The 17,520-nt window shown below is 48.2% G+C and overlaps 1 protein-coding gene across 1 annotated transcript; it reads left to right on the top strand.

Annotated features, from left to right (window-relative positions):
- The first annotated feature begins 6,059 nt into the window (after positions 1 to 6,059).
- On the top strand, positions 6,060 to 13,595 carry LOC125293789 (kazrin-A-like). Its single transcript, XM_048241914.1, has 6 exons — positions 6,060 to 6,194; positions 7,575 to 7,806; positions 8,385 to 8,486; positions 8,818 to 8,984; positions 11,907 to 12,045; positions 12,444 to 13,595. The coding sequence occupies exons 1-6, from the start codon at positions 6,133 to 6,135 to the stop codon at positions 12,600 to 12,602; spliced, it is 861 nt and encodes a 286-aa protein (XP_048097871.1). The 5' UTR covers positions 6,060 to 6,132; the 3' UTR covers positions 12,603 to 13,595.
- The last annotated feature ends 3,925 nt before the right edge of the window (positions 13,596 to 17,520 follow it).

A 17,520-nucleotide genomic window follows, 5' to 3' on the forward strand; every position in this document is an offset into this window, starting at 1 on the left:
CCAGCACACACACACACCCACACACACACACACACACACACACACACACACACACACACACACACACACACACACACACACACACACACACACACACACACACACACACACACTTACCCCTAGCTAACACTGTAACTGATGTGGTGTGGACAGCAGTTGAATCTGGAACTAGCTGAACAGAGCCAAACCCATGTAGTTGGGTTGCGGCCCAGAATGCACTGCTCTCCACCCCGCCTGACGCTGACACCCCCCCGCCTCCTCCGCTTCACCTCCTCTAACATCATCTCCATTTCAGACCCTTATGTTTTGTAAATTTGGAAATATTTCTGGATTCAGAGCTACTATGAAACAGAGTTTTATTTAATGCATTTGTAATGCCCAGTAGAGGGCTGCCCTCTGTGTGTGTGTGTGTGTGTGTGTGTGTGTGTGTGTGTGTGTGTGTGTGTGTGTGTGTGCACGCATGTGAGATGCCCACCAAAAGGGTCACCCTTTGAGTGCGTGTGTGTGTGTGTGTAAGGGGGCCGCCCTCTAAGGGAGTGTTAAGTGGTGATGACCAGTTGAAGCTGCCTCAGATCTCAGTGGCATGGAAAGAAAAGTTATTCAGATTATAAAATGCTACAAAAACAGCCGAATAATAAAAAATATTTTAAAATAAAATAAATGACTTTGCAGTTCCATGTGGCCCGTCTTCTTTCCCTGTGTGGTGTGTGGTGCCTTGTGCTTCTTAACCTTTGACCTCTATCCCACGATCACTGCCAGTAGAGGACAGCCATCTTGCCTTCACCTGGATGGGGTGTTCCCCTCACTCCCTCACACACACACACACACCTCCTCTGGCAGTGAACGTCTGTGATGGTGCCTGTGAAATACACACACTCCCAGTTAACACACTCATGACTAAACTCCTGTATCACCCCCTCCGTGTGTGTGTGTGTGTGTGTGTGTGTGTGTGTGTGTGTGTGTGTGTGTGTGTGTGTGTGTGTGTGTGTGTGTGTGTGTGTGTGTGTGTGTATGTGTGTGTGGATTGGTGTGATGTGCAGGACTCACTGTAAGTGTGTATGAAGAGCACACACTGAATCCCACTGCAGGTTCAGCAGCCCCCCTAAAGCTCCAGAGGTTGAGGCACTGACATGCTTTATGGCAGAAAGAAAAGGAGCGCACACACGTGCACGCACATACACACACGCGCGTGCACACACACACACACACACACACACACACACACACACACACATACACATACACACACACACGCGTGCACGCACATACACACACACGCGTGCACACACACACACACACGTGCACACACACACACACACACACACATACGCGCGCACGCACATACACACACACAAACACATGCACGCAAACACACAAACACACACGCACAAACACACACGCACAAACACACACACACGAAAACACACACGCACAAACACACACACACACAAACATACACACGCAAACACACGCACAAACACACACAGAAGAAAAGGCATCTTTTCTGTACCCAGCAAGGCTCGCAGAGTGAGAGAGAGGGAGGATCAGAAAGATGTGGGGAGGAGAGAGAGGGAGGATCAGGAAGACGTGGGGAGGAGAGAGAGAGAGAGAGAGAGAGAGGGAGGATCAGGAAGACGTGGGGAGGAGAGAGAGAGGATCAGGAAGACGTGGGGAGGAGAGAGAGGGAGGATCAGGAAGATGTGGGGAGGAGAGAGAGAGGGAGGATCAGGAAGACGTGGGGAGGAGAGAGAGAGGATCAGGAAGATGTGGGGAGGAGGCTGCTTCTCTCGGAGAGCATCTGTTTGTGGTGTGGTGTGTGTCCTGAACACACACTCGACTTAGGGACCAGTGGTAGGGGGAATGGAGCACTGACAACATGTAGACTGTTTATTTGGCTATTTTTGTTCTTTAGTGTGTATCTTTAGTCATGTTTGTGTGTGTGTGTGTGTGGATTAGTGTGTGCGTTTGGATGTGTGTATCTGGCTGAGCTTTTCATAATGACTTGGCCATTATCCCTCGGTGCTCCCTCGGTGCGGACTGTTGTGTGAGAAAGACAAGAGGAAGAAAGAAAGGACAGAAGAAAAGAACTGGAGAAAGAGAGTAGCAGAAGGAAGAGAAAATAGAGAGGATGATGGAAGAAAAGAGCAGGAGAAAGAGGATAGAAGAAAAGGAAATGGAGAAAGAGAGGATAGAATACATGAGCAGGAGAAAGAGAGGATAGAATAAAAGGAGATGGAGAAAGAGAGGATAGAAGACATGAGCAGGAGAAAGAGAGGATAGAAGAAAAAGGAGATGGAGAAAGAGAGGATAGAAGACATGAGCAGGAGAAAGAGAGGATAGAATAAAAGGAGATGGAGAAAGAGAGGATAGAAGACATGAGCAGGAGAAAGAGAGGATAGAATAAAAGGAGATGGAGAAAGAGAGGATAGAAGACATGAGCAGGAGAAAGAGAGGATAGAATAAAAGGAGATGGAGAAAGATAATAGAAGGCACTCAGGGAGGATTATTAGAAACACACCTGTTGTTCAGAGCCTGTGTTTTACGGATAACGGATCTGGTACTTGTGTTTTACGGATAACGGGACTGGAACGTTATTACTGTATGTGTGTGATTGAGGAATGTTATTGTGTGTGTGTGATTGAGGAATGTTATTGTGTGTGTGTGTGGGCAGGTGGGGGGGGGTCTCACAAGCTAGACGCACTGTTGTATTGTGTATTTGGATCTCCTGAGACCGGCCGGGGAAGAGAGCGAGCTTTTATCCTGAGCGTAACTATGGGTCACTCTTATCCTGAGCGTAACTATGGGTCACTCTTATCCTGAGCGCAACTATGGTTCACTCTTATCCTGAGCGTAACTATAGGTCACTCTTATCCTCAGCGTAGCTATGGGTCACTGCTTATCCTGAGCGTAACTATGGTAATAATGGGTCACAGTTATCCTGAGCGTAACTATAGGTCACTCTTATCCTGAGTGTAACTATGGGTCACTCTGTCCAGCCTCCAAGAACACTCTCTGTCTCTTGTTCATTCTGCTGGAGGTTTCAGACAGAGGTGTGTGTGTGTGTGTGTGTGTGTGTGTGTGTGTGTGTGTGAGACCTCTCTATGGTAACTGTTGGATGATACCGGGTCAAGTAACGGAGGGGTTTCTGCAGGCATGATGTGTGGTGCATTGGTTGGTCACTCACAAACAGTACTGCAGTGCCACCTAGTGGTGACACAAATGAACAGTCCTGAGAATCCTCCCAGCTGATGTTCAGCTAATGACAGAGGTCTTTAGGGGACAGAAGTGTTTAGGGGACAGAGGTCTTTAGGGGACAGAAGTCTTTAGAGGACAGAAATCTTTAGGGGACAGAAGTGTTTAGTGGACAGAAGTGTTTAAGGGAACAGAGGTCTTTAGAGGACAGAAGTGTTTAGGGGAAGACAGAGGTGTTTAGAGTACACTTGATGGAGTGTAAGATGGCTCTGATTCAGCTCCACCCACATAAGATGGGAGACCAAAGCCTCTAGGGGCAGATAGAGGTCTTTAGGGGCAGATAGAGGACTTTAGGGGCAGATAGAGGTCTTTAGTGGGGGATAGAGGACCTTAGGGGCAGATAGAGGTCTTTAGAGGACAGAAGTGTTTAGGGGAAGACAGAGGTGTTTAGAGTACACTTGATGGAGTGTAAGATGGCTCTGATTCAGCTCCACCCACATAAGATGGGAGACCAAAGCCTCTAGGGGCAGATAGAGGTCTTTAGGGGCAGATAGAGGACTTTAGGGCAGATAGAGGTCTTTAGTGGGGGATAGAGGACCTTAGGGGCAGATAGAGGACTTTAGGGGCAGATAGAGGTCTTTAGGGGTGGATAGAGGTCTTTGAATGTAATATGGCTCTGATTGTCTGCACTACAGTAGTAGCTTCATGACACACACACACAGACGAGGAAACAGGTGGCCCTTAAGGAGAGTATCCCATGAAGACACACACAGAGACACACACACAGACAAGGGAACAGGTGGGCCTTAAGGAGAGTTTCCCATAAACACACATGTGGCCTATACGTTGTAGTGAGTTTTCTCACCGCATCTCCTGCACTCTGTGCTGTGATTGGCTCTCCAGGAGTCACATGTCAGTACCAGACATCAGTCACATGACACATACTCTTCCTTCGGAACTATTCTCTGGGGTTCAAGACGGACAAAACGCCACAAAGCTGATTCAAAGCATATGATATGAAAAGGCACACACACACTTACACACATATTCCTGTGTAGGATTTTGGAGAAGCAGATGGCAATGGGGATATCATTACCACAGATATGTTTATAGTGTGCCGTGTAGCTATGAGCCATATCAAAATAAAGCGCTATTTTCAAACCACTGGCAAGGCTCAAAGTAGCCTTACACTTCAGTGGTTGTGTGGACAGGGTCCCTGCAGACAAACCCAAGTATTATAAACTTTGAAAGTGTACAGAGAGGTTTGGCTGAATCTTAGTTGAAGTGAACGTGCCCACTGAGTTGAAGGTGCCCACTGATGTGACGCTACCGGATAAGAAGTGAGTCAATACGCTGCCTTCAGAAACAGCCCTTGTTAGGACCTCTGTAACCTTACACTGTTTACTATACTTCAGTTTGTCTGTAGGGACCCTCCACACGACTACCGAAGTGTAAGCTTGTGTCAGTGTCAGTGGTTTGAAAATAGTGATTTGTTTGACGTGGTTCTATGCCTCATAGCTACACGCTATAAATCGTTTCATTCCTAATGGCTGTTTAAACACGGGATCTTTCCTTTAAAGGCCACAGTGCTGCTGGGGTGCTCTCCAGTCATTTCAGCCCTCTAACAGCTGAGAGGCAGAGGAGGGTGGGGTGACAAACGGAAGAGTGTGTGTGTGTGTGTGTGCGTGTGTTTGTTTTGTCCCGTGATGTAATCCTTCCAATCACAGTTGCAAGTCCATTCCCTCTAAAACACATACACACAATATCACAATACTTTCATACCCATGGACCGACTGGCACAAACATATACACTCTCACACACACACACACACACACACACACACACACACACACACACACACATTCCTGACCTGTCGCCTTCCCTCGTCCACCAATCCAGACTCAGACAGTCTGTCTAGCCCCACCGCCTGGAGTCCTTACAGCCTATCAGATGGTGAGGAGCATCAGCTGACCGCCCAGCAGGAGTTAGCCAAGGCCACGCCCATGTCACATTGAGGGCGGAAGTACAGTGCAGGCATGGCTGGAGGTCGCCAGCGATGCATGCCCATGTACCCGCTGCCTGCTCTGAGAACGCCAAGAGTGGTAAGGAGAACACGCGATACACACACACACACACACATTGAAGGTTAGTGAGCAAATCAGTTTCTATTTCAAGTTCCCGCAGTGCTCTGAGGGCTGAATTGATTTTCACATTGATATTGCTATTGAGAGTGAGATTAATATGGATGTTGATATTGATATTGAAAGAGATATTAATATGGTGAGGCGAGCCAAGCTCTGTGATATTGACTGAGCTCAGCAAAAGCCCTTAGGGTGTGTGTGTGTTTTAGTATATGTGTGTGTGTGTGTGTGTGTGTGATACACTGCAGAGTCACCACAGATGTCAAACTCCAGTCCCCGATAGAGACTGTAGAGGGAGCAGAAAGGGAAGAGAACCTGCATGAAAACACTGAGGAAAGAGAAAGAGACAAAAAACATGTCAACATGTGTGTGTGTGTGTGTGTAAAAGCGCAAGCGCAGGGGTGTGTGTAAAAGGGTGTGTGTGTGTGTGTGCACGCGTGGGGTGTGTGTGTGTGTGCGCGCGGCAAGGTGGGGTATGTGTGTGTGCGCGGCGCAGGGGTGTGTGTGTGTGTGTGTGTGTGTAAAAGCGCGCAGTGGGGTGTGTGTGTAAAGCGCATGCAGCGCGCAAGCGCCAAGTGGGTGTGTGTGTGTGTGTGTGTGTGTGTGTGCAAGCGCGGCGGTGGGGGGTGTGTGTGTGCGCGGTGGGGGTGTGCGGTGGGTGTGTGTGCGTGCAGCGCGGTGGGGTGGGTGTGGGGGCGCCTTGTGCGCGTGCGTGTGTGTAACGTTTGTCTCTCTGTGTAGGTGTTGTTGAGTCTGTCTGATGAGGATCTGGAGTTGGGTTTAGGAGTCAGCAGCTCAATGCACCGCAGGAAACTACGGCTCGCCATCGAAGACTACAGAGAGGCCGAAACTGGACGAGGGTAAACACACACACACACACCCACACACACACACACACACACACACACACACACACACATTCCTGACCTGTCGCCTTCCCTCGTCCACCAATCCAGACTCAGACAGTCTGTCTAGCCCCACCCGCCTGAGTCTCAGCCTATCAGATGGTGAGGAGCATCAGCTGGACCGCCTCCAGCAGGTGGAGTTAGCCAAGGCCACGCCCATGTCACATTGGAGGGCGGGCACAGTGCAGGCATGGCTGGAGGTCGTCATGGCGATGCCCATGTACCAGCGTGCCTGCTCTGAGAACGTCAAGAGTGGCAAGGTGAGAACACGCATACACACACACACACACACATTGAAGGTTAGTGAGCAAATCAGTTTCTATTTCAAGTTCCCGCAGTGCTCTGAGGGCTGAATTGATTTCGCTAGTGATATTGCTATTAGGAGTGAGATTAATATGGATGTTGATATTTTCGATATTGAAAGAGATATTATATGGTGAGGCGAAGGCAAGCTCTGTGATATTGACTGAGCTCAGCAAAAGCCCTTAGGTGTGTGTGTGTGTGTTTTAGTATATGTGTGTGTGTGTGTGTGTGTGTGAAACACTGCAGAGTCACCACAGATGTCAAACTCCAGTCCCCGATAGAGACTGTAGAGGGAGCAGAAAGGGGAAGAAACCAAAAAGGAAAACACTGAGGAAAGAGAAAGAGACAAAACATGTCAACATGTGTGTGTGTGTGTGTGTGTGTGCGTGCGTGTGGGGTGTGTGTGCGTGTGGGGTGTGTGTGTGTGTGTGCAGTGTGGGGTGTGTGTGTGTGTGCGTGCGTGCGTGTGGGGTATGTGTGTGTGTGCGTGCGTGTGGGGTGTGTGTGTGTGTGTGTGTGTGTGCGTGCGTGTGGGGTGTGTGTGTGTGCGATGCGTGTCGCGTCAAGCGGGGTGTGTGTGTGTGTGTGTATTGTGTGTGTGCGCAAGGTGTGGGGTGTGTGTGTGCGCAGCGTGTGGGGTGTGTGTGTGTGGGTGTGTGCGTGTGTGTGGGGTGTGTGTGTGGGGCATTATTGTGTGGGGCGTTCTTGTGTGCGTGTGTGTGTGTAACGTTTGTCTCTCTGTGTAGGTGTTGTTGAGTCTGTCTGATGAGGATCTGGAGTTGGGTTTAGGAGTCAGCAGCTCAATGCACCGCAGGAAACTACGGCTCGCCATCGAAGACTACAGAGAGGCCGAAACTGGACGAGGGTAACACACACACACACATCCACACACACACCACACACACACTAACTGAATGCATCCGCACAAATACGCACACACTTACACACACATCTCCACACTCACACCTTCCTGGTCATCTGTGTGTGTGTGTGTGTGTGTGTGTGTGTGTGTGTGTGTGTGTGTGTGTTCAGGCTGTCCCGGGCGTCGGAGCTAGACCACCACTGGGTGGCGAAGGCGTGGCTGAGTGACGTGGGCCTGCCTCAGTACTCGCAGGCGTTCCACACACACCTGGTGGACGGCCGCGTGCTGTGCTCGCTCACGCGCAGAGACCTCGACAAGCACCTCAGCATCTCCAAGAAGACACACCAGCTCAGCCTGCTGCTGGGCATAGAGCTGCTGCACGCTCTGGGATTTGACAAGGAGGTGTGTATACACACACACACACACACACGCCAAACACACACACACACACACACACACACACACACACACACACACCAGCTCAGCCTGCTGCTGGGCATAGAGCTACTGCACGCACTGGGCTTTGACAAGGAGGTGTGTATACACACGCGGTGCACACACACACACACACACACAATCCCCTAGAGAAGGCCCATCATCTCAGCATGTCATGCTTGTCAAGAAGGTGCTATAAGCCATGTTACGCAGTTTCTAAGCTAAAACATCACTATCCGCTAGCTGTCTGTGCCCTGAATACACTGCCTCTGTGGACAGCCCAGGCTCCAAAAACAGCAACAAAAACAACTTGGCCCAGCCTGGACCATAAAAACATAACAGACTCTTCCAGCCAATCACAGATGAGATGTGTGTGTGAGTTTCAATTGCATGGAAGGGAGTAGCGAACTAGCTCTCTGTTTTGTTTGAACGTCAACAGAAGTGATGTTACCCAACATTGCTTAGAGCACCTTTAAAAACTGCTAAACAAATACGTAACTACTAAATAAATGTACATGTGTGTGTGTGTGTGTGTGTGTGATCAGGTTCTGCAGGTGCGGAGAGCGCAATGTGAACATCAGAACCAGGATCCTCTGGTCTGGACATGTCCACGTGTCATGAAGTGGATCAGAGACATTGACTTGAAGGTATGGGCAAACACACGTAACACACACACTAACACATATCAGTAACACACACCATTCACAAACACACCAGTAATGTAATTATTTGAGATGTAGTCTCTCGCCATACGAGTTAGTTGTTGTCTGTGAAGCCTCAGCATGAGTTCCCAAATGTGTGATTCTGGCACTCTCTACTGGACAGAAGGAGTGTGTGTGTAATTTACAGCCAGTCCTTTGGTCTTAGTCCATCATGAGTAGTCCTGAAGTGGTCTTAAAAACCAAAAATAACTATTAATTTTGGCTTTTCAATATTTAGGGTGTTTCAAACATTCTAAGCGTGTGTGTGTGTTGGCAGGAGTACTCAGAAAGCCTGGTGAACAGTGGGATCCACGGCGCCGTCATGGTTCTGGACCCCTCCTTCAGCATCGAGACCATGGCAACCATACTGGGTATCCCAGGCAACAAGCAGATGGTCCGACGCCACCTCAGTGAGGAGATGAAGGCCCTGCTTGGGCCAGTCAGGTGTGTGTGTGTGTGTATGCGTGTGTATGTGTGTGTGTGAGTGTGTGTGAGTCTGTGTGTGTGTGTGTGTGTGTGTGTGTGTGTGTGTGTGTGTGTGTGTGTGTGTGTGGGTGAATTAGAACATATGAAGCATAGCCCATATGCAAGAGAGAGAGATGAGCAGTGTTGTAGTAGACAGCAGGACACAGAGATGAGAGATGATGACATTCAAGAGTTCATCTGTAGGAAAAAGAGGGAGAGAGAACGTAGAGACAGACGGGTGTATGGAGAGGGGGATGGATGAACAGAGAGCAGGAGAGAGAGAAAAGTGGGAAGATGAGAAAGAGAGAGAAGGAGGACACTGAGACAGATGGAGGTATGGAGAGGGTGATGGAGGAACAGAGAGCAGAAGGGAGAGAAAAGCAAAGAAAGGAGGAAGAGAGAGAGGAGAAAGAGAGAGAGGGAGAGAGAGAGAGGCGAAGAGAAAGAGAAAGGTGAGGAGAAAGAGAGAGAGAGAGAGAGAGAGAGAGTCAAATTGTCAAATTGGATTTCTTCCAAATTACCGCACTACGGACCACATTTACACCCTACACACCCTAATAACTAAACATGTAAACCAAACACAAAAAGGAAAAATATTTGCTTGTTTTGTTGATTTCAAAAAAGCATTTGATTCAATCTGGCATGAAGGACTATTTTATAAACTTTTACAAAGCGGTGTAGGGGGTAAAGTTTACCAATTAGTTAAGGAAATGTACTCTGAAAACAGAAATGCTGTGAAAATTGGTGACAAAATTACAGAATACTTCACTCAAAAAAAGAGGGTGTGAGGCAGGGCTGTAGCCTCAGTCCAACACTGTTCAATATTTACATCAATGAGTTAGCGGTGCAGTTGGAACAGTCTACAGCTCCTGGCCTTACCCTAAAAGAAAAATAAATTAAATTCTTCCTCTATGCAGACGACCTGGTGCTGATATCTCCCACTGCACAGGGACTACAGCAGCACCTGGACCTGCTAGAGAAATACTGTCAGCACTGGGCCCTAACAGTAAATCTAAAAAAGACAAACATTATGATATTCCAAAAGAAGCCCAGATGTCAGGAACACAGATACCCTTTCAATCTAGGCAGCACCGCCCTAGATCACACGATGCAGTACACTTACCTCGGCTTGATCATAACTGCATCGGGAGCTTTAGCATGGCAGTGAATGCTCTTAAAAGAAAAGGCTTCGCAGAGCTATATGCAATAAAAGAAACTTCTGGAACAGAAACATACCAATTAAAGTTTGGTGCAAAATATTCGACTGTGTTATCCAGCCTATTGCGCTATATGGAAGTGAGGTATGGGGTCCACTCAGTGTGCAAAGCTACACTAGATGGGACAAGCATCCTGTAGAATCCCTACATGCAGAATTCTGTCGATTAATTTTAAAAATCCAAAAGAAAACACCAACCAATGCATGTAGGGTAGAATTAGGCAGATTCCCATTGGCCATCAACATACAAAAGAGAGCACTTAAATTTTGGATGCATCTCCAAACAAGTCCCAGAGACACACTGCATTTCATTGCAGCAAAAACTCAAGATCTGAACCCCGACAAGAGTCCTCTGAGTCAGCTTGTGCTGAGACTAAGTAATCCCCCTCTAACAAATACTAATACACTCTCTCAGCCAAGCTTTGCTTTTAGACTAAATCTCAACCAGATTATCCAGAAATCTAAAGAAAAATATTAGGAACATTGGCATAATGAAACAAAAAAACAAAACAAACTAGAATGTTATCGGCCCATAAAATCTAAATATGAATTAGAAGAATATCTCTCTACTGTCAGAGATATAAAGCAGAGACAGATCCTGACCAAATACAGACTCAGTGACCACAGCCTAGCCATAGAGAAAGGCAGACTAAGGGGCCGTGCACACGGCGCCGGGTTTTGTGTTACGCCTTGCATGTACACGACGCCGGCAGCTTAGGAGACTGAAACCGTCAGCTTTTGAAACCGGCCTCCGAAGTGGGAACTTTTGAAACCGCCGGCTAACTTTCGCCGTGTAGACGCCTGTAGGTGCGTTAAAGGTGTGAAAGCGGTAAGAGAAAATCCACCCGGCGGTGTCGTGTAAACGGCCTCTAAGAAAGTCATGTTTGCCAAGAGAGCAAAGAGTCTGTGGTCACTGTATGACAGGTGAGGTTGAGACGGAGGTGCACTTTCTTCTTCAATGTAAGAAATATGAATTTATTAGAGATACCTACTTCGATAAATTTACCAACCTAATCCCGGAGTTCCGAAACCTGGGACAACAGGAAGTACTGCCTGTCTTACTTGGACAGCAAGGACAGACAGCAGCTCTTGCTGCTAAATATGTCACTGAATGCCAAAGAGCGAGGGACAGTTATTAGACACTATACACACTATACACATGAAATACCTACCATTTTCAGCACAAACACACACACACACACACACGTTTATATGTATAAATGTCTTATCTATCGTATGTTCTGTATTGTATTGTTTGATGTCCTGCTTTGGCAATGCAAAAAAATATTTGTCATGCCAATAAAGCTACCTTGAATTGAATTGAAAATTGAAATTGAGAGAGAGAGAGAGAGAGAGAGAGGAGAAAGAGAGAGAGGGGGGAGGTTAGAGAGAGACAGATGGAATAGACTGAGAGGCTGAATGAGGGATGTGTGCCCAGACTTCTGTCTTCAGTCAGGAGGGAAATCCATCCTGTGTGTGTGTGTGTGTGTGTGTGTGTGTGTGTGTGTGTGTGTGTGTGTGTACTGTGGGTGGTGTGTGTGTGTGTGTGTGTGTGTGTGTGTGTGTGTGTGAGGACAGACCAGTGGCCATGTGTGTGTGGGAGTCACACTCAAGGAGTGAATCCCAGAGTTTTGAATTATTCTGATGTTTGTGTGTGTGTGTGTGTGTGTGTGTGTGTCCTGCAGGTCAGCTCTTCAGCATGATTTGATGATTGAGCGATTGGGAACGCCCCCTTCCTCTCGCCAGAGCTCATTGGCTCGTTCACACACGTCTTCCACACGCTATCCTGATGATGACCTGTCTCTTAGGAGACGAGCTGTCAAGGTGAGCCCCCCCAGCTCAACTGCAGACAGACAGACAGACAGACAGACAGACAGACAGACACTTTGTTTATCCCAAGGACACATGAGCAACAATGACAACAGTCATTGTCACTGATGGCATATTACAAGGATAGGACCGGTAGCTAGCTATCACTGGCTCCACTGGTCTTTTCACAGACTGGTTGGTTAGTAGGCTGCTATTACCCTCCAGCCATTTCAGAGGTGCTGTATTGAAACAGACTAGCTGTCATTCCTTTATGCCTCATCTTCCCTGGAGCAAAGACTTTGGAATCCTGTCAGATGTTTGTTCATCCCTTTGATCTTTGTTTATTCACCCTCTCTCTCTCTCCTTCTCTCTGTCTTCCTCTCTTTCTCTCTCGTTCTCTCTCTCACACTCAGCCTCCGCTAGGTTTCAGTGCAAAAGCTCTCAGTGGGCGGGACTTAAGTTACCATGGCAGCTGTGCCTCACTGCGCGGAGACGGACAGGAGGTGTCTCCGCCCCGTAATAAAGGAAGCCCCGCCCACAGTCACTCAGGCATAGAGGTCACCAACGTCTGAGAATCTCATGGAGTTCACAAAGGCACAAAGGCACACACACACACACACACACACACACACACACACGCTTACTGAGAGGACACACAGACTCTTATCAACCCACACAGACTGGCTTGTTAGCAATCCGCGCATCCACACACACACACACACACACACACACACACACACACACACACACACACACACACACACACACACACACACACACACACACACACACACACATTCTGAGTTTACACATGCCTACTCTATAAGTGGACATCCTCCCAAGGCCCGGGGATCCCAGTGTGTTTATTTGATCTGTGTTTTGTTTGTGTTGTTGTAATGGATGATAGCCTTTTATGGTGAAAATGCACTTTCTGGCAGAATGTCATTTCTGTGGTATTAGTGCCCCGTTAGACTGACGTCTGCTGGACTCACTCTGGTAGGAGACTGGACGTCCTCATGTCCCTGAGACAAACACCTTCACACACCTCAACACACTGGAGACAGACACCTTCACACACCTCAACACACTGGAGACAGACACCTTGACACACCTCAACACACCTGAGACAGACACCTTGCGACCTTCAGCCAACCTGAGAAATGTATCCAAAGGCCTCACAGAGACTTTGCAGAGGTTTACCAAAGCATTAGCAGCCCCTGGAGAGAGCCCAAGGAAACCCCAAAGCATTAGGAGCCCCTGGAGAGACCCCAAGGAAACCCCAAAGCATTAGGAGCCCTTGGAGAGACCCCAAGGAAACCTCTGGAAGTCTTTCAAGACCACAGGAGGACCTCAGAAAGACTTCCCTGAGACCAAGAAACTTCACAGACATCTCTGAGAAACTTCAGACATCTCTGAGAAACTTCATGGAGAGACTGAGACTGTAGAGACACGTGTCTGAGAGACTTGATGAAGAAACTGTGGGTCTCTGCTCGTCCTGTTGTGACGGCGGGGTGAGATAAATAAACAAACTCATAAATAAATAAATCAATGAATAAATAAATAAATAAGAAGCGCAGGCTTTATTTTTCTATTGGGTGGAAGAGGGTAAGAACTCCCCAAGGAGACACGGAGGGGGAGCAGAGGGGGAGGAAGGAGAGAAGGAGGAGAGGAGAGGGGGAGGGAGGGAGGAGAGAGGGAGGAGAGGAGAGGGGGAAGGAGGACGGAGAGGAGAGGGGGAGGAGAGGGAAGATGAGCGGGGAGAGGGGGGAGAGAGGGAGGGAGAAGGGGAGAGGAAAGGAAAGGAGAGGAGTAAGAGAGAGGTGCGTGGGACAAAAAGAGGGAGAAGGGGAGAGAGAGTTGGCTCAGGGGCTTCTCTAACACTAAATCAGGGGCTTCTCTAACACTAAATCAGGGGCTTCTCTAACACTAAATCAGGGGCTTCTCTAACACTAAATCAGGGGCTTCTCTAACACTCAACTCTTCCCTCTTTTGTGCTTCTCTTTTGTTGAGCTGTTCATGGACTAAAATGTCTTAATGTCTTATATTGAATGCGTTTTAGTCTGGTTATTTCTGACCGCTGCCTTGTGAGTTTTACAGCTCTCGTGGCTTCAGAAACCTCTTATCCTGTATGTATGTGTGTGACTGTGTAAGAGAGTGTGTGTGTGTGAATGTGTGTGTGTGTGTGTGTGTGTGTGTGTGTGTGTGTGTGAATGTGTGTGTGTGTGTGTGTGTGTGTGTGTGTACTGGGTTGGCATCATTACTGACGCGTAGCATGAAAAGAAACCAGGCTGTTCAGCCATCACTGTGGACTGGCATGCAGCCAGTGCCATCCCATTGGCCGAGAAGAGAAAAGCCTCCGACATCCTATTGGCCAAGAAGAAGAAAGCCTCCGACATTCTATTGGCTGATAAGGTGGAAATCCAGTTACCCTAATTGGCAGACTAGGGGGAATCCCAGACGTCCTGTTGGCTGTCGACTAGGAGGTACATCCTAGTTTGTACTGAGAGTAAGGAAGGCTCAAACCACTCAATCAAAGATTATACACGGCGGAGCAAAATAGTTCATGTCTATGGGCGTGAAATGGGGATCGAGTCCTGCCTGCATAGAGGCGTGTCGTTGACGTATTGATGAGTGTGCGTAGCAACAGGCCAACAGCAGCAGAATAAATAACAGGCGCACACCTGATATAGGGTCGATTTACTGGAATGCTCAAAATGTAGGTGTGTTGGTGACTTGCTCTGCCGTGTATAATCTTCATCTATAATCTATAATCAGTCGAGAGAGCAGAAGTGGGGAAGTGTGTGTGGTCAAACATAACTGACTCATGCACTATCACACACCATCCTGTTAACAAACACACTCCATAAACTAACTAGCCTGTCAAACACACACTTCCCCTCAGAGAGAGCTCCAAACCTGTCCGCTGATTCAGTGTTAAACCCGTAGAGCTGATTCAGTGTTAAACCCATATAGCTGATTCAGTGTTAAACCCGTAGAGCTGATTCAGTGTTAAACCCGTAGAGCTGATTCAGTGTTAAACCCGTAGAGAGACACAATCTCCACTGGATACTCCCAAGGTCAGTATCACCCCAGAGGCTCCCAGCTGACACCAGGGTGGATACGCCACTGATACTGCTCACATCTGGCCCTGATACTGCTCACATCTGGCCCTGATACGGCCCACATCTGGCCCTGATACTGCTCACATCTGGCCCTGATACTGCTCACATCTGGCCCTGATACAGCCCACATCTGGCACAGAGGCAGCGTCTCGTGGGGGAGTGTAGCCTGCGCAAATACTTCCAGCTGACAGGATCCAGCCCTCACATGGCCCTGATCTAGGCCAGTCTACCGTGAGTACCCTCCCTAGTGGACCCGCTCTGCACCAGCCCAGCAGAACACTGGGGCTGTTCTGAGTTCTATATTCTGTTCTGTGTTCTACAGGGAGTTCTAGACAAACTGTGTGTGTTTTACAGAAGATAACCAGAGCATTCATTGCCACATAAGGTCTCCTCTGCATTGTATCTTGAATGTTATTTCTCATGGATAAAAATGTGTGCTAAATTAATACATGCACAGTATGTACATATAAATGCAAACCTGAATTTAGCCCTGATCTGTCTGTTGTGTGTGATGTGGCCCTGATATGACCCTGATATGGCCCTGATGTGCCTCTGATATGGTCCTGATGTGGTCTTGATATGGCCCTGATGTGGCCCGGATGTGGCCCTGATATGGCCCTGATGTGGTCTATATCAAAGGGTCCTTTGTTAGAACACTAAAATGAGGTCCATCTGTTTTGGAGATTTACAAACTGCTGTTCTTCATAAAAAGATACTTTCTACAAACCATATTGTCCATCTCTGTGTGTGTGTGTGTGTGTGTGTGTGAGAGAGAGAGAGATACTGTCTGAGAAGGTTGTATCCACCTTACCACTGTTCTTCACTACATTGACCCACTGGCCCTCTCCCACTTCTCTAAATATCACACACACACGCACACACACACACAGATAAACATTATGAGAAAAGGACAGCCCACACCTCTGAGTACACTAACCCACTGTCCCTCCCTCACTGCCCAGTACTCCATAATGCCCCCTTATCTGCCCCCTGCCCAGTACTCCATAATGCCCCCTTATCTGCCCCCTGCCCAGTACTCTACAATGCCCCCTTATCTGACCCCTGCCCAGTACTCTACAATGCCCCCTCATCTCTTCCTGCCTCTGCCTCTTCCACTGGGTGAGTGTGCTTCTGCCATCACTACATCTGTGAGTGTGTGTGTGTGTGTGTGTGTGTGTGTGTGTCTGTGTTTGGAACCACCATTAGTGTCATCACTCCATCGTTGTCTGTGTGTGTGTGTGTGTGTGTGTGTGTGTGTGTGTGTGTGTTTGGGCAGCATGAGCAGCCACATTCCTCGCTCTCTGCCCTGGCCCCTGTGTGTGTGTGTGTGTGTGTGTGTGCATGTGATCTGCCTGAGCCCCAGGGCCAAACAGCAAGCAGCCGCTTCTGGAATCTGGATGAGCTTAACGCAACAGCTGTAACAACGACTGTCAAACAACTCCCCTTCTCCTTCAAAAACACACACACCCACACACACCACACGCACACACACCACACACACACACCGGCAGGGGGAGAACCGTGCACACACACACACACACACACACGGATGCCTCTGAGCCGAGCACACACTCATCAAAGCTGTAGAACACACACACACACACACACTCCCACCCTCCACTCGCAGGCTTCTCTGCCTGGTGTTGCTACGTCAGACTGGCAGGTGGAGAACCGTGCACACACACACACACAAAACACACACACACACTGGCAGGAGGAGAACCGTGCGCACACACACACACACTGCCAGGGGGAGAACCGCGCCACACACATACACACTGGCAAGGGGAAAACCGCGCTCACACACACTAACCCTAACTGCACAACTGACGTCAGTTTGCTCCTCTTGACTGCAGAAATGAGGAACTGAAGTACATGGGCACCGTCTGTTTGTGTAAGATAAAGTCTTAAGCCTATGGCACGCTCCCGCGTCTGCGTCCCGCGCACGTGGCACTGGTGAGCGCGTGACGAGAATTGCGTCATTTTTAAGGCATGCGTCGCGTCTTTGAGTCGACCGAAATTTAAAAGTTCTCAAACTATGAGAATTTTATGAAGTGCTGAAGTGGTCTGAAATGACCACCATTCTAACTTTCAGTCACCTGATGAGAACTTTGTGAACTCTTTGTATGAACATTTGAACGAGTGAATAAAAAATAATAAATAATTATCCCAGAAAGTCCCAGAAATATGACTTGAATAGAAGTTAGTTAGTTATTAACAATTAATTGATACATTTTTAAAATACTTTGAGCACTGATGCAGTCAGCATAGGCCTCTTACATTGTTTGCAGGTAGGCTTACATTTCATTCCGTTTTCGATGGCAAACGCAAAACAGCGCCAAAACAACCACCGGTGGACAAATCGAGT

Source organism: Alosa alosa, chromosome 4 (assembly GCF_017589495.1).
Source record: "Alosa alosa isolate M-15738 ecotype Scorff River chromosome 4, AALO_Geno_1.1, whole genome shotgun sequence".
Taxonomy (NCBI): Eukaryota; Metazoa; Chordata; class Actinopteri; order Clupeiformes; family Clupeidae; genus Alosa; species Alosa alosa.

What these genes read in the sequence shown, in the direction of transcription:
- LOC125293789 (XM_048241914.1), top strand. Translation starts at nt 6,133, where the DNA reads ATGCACCGCAGGAAACTACGGCTCGCCATCGAAGACTACAGAGAGGCC. An exon ending in GAGGCCGAAACTGGACGAGG is followed by an intron (nt 6,195 to 7,574) that starts GTAAACACACAC and finishes GTGTGTGTTCAG; the next exon opens with GCTGTCCCGGGCGTCGGAGC. An exon ending in GCCCTGCTTGGGCCAGTCAG is followed by an intron (nt 8,985 to 11,906) that starts GTGTGTGTGTGT and finishes TGTGTCCTGCAG; the next exon opens with GTCAGCTCTTCAGCATGATT.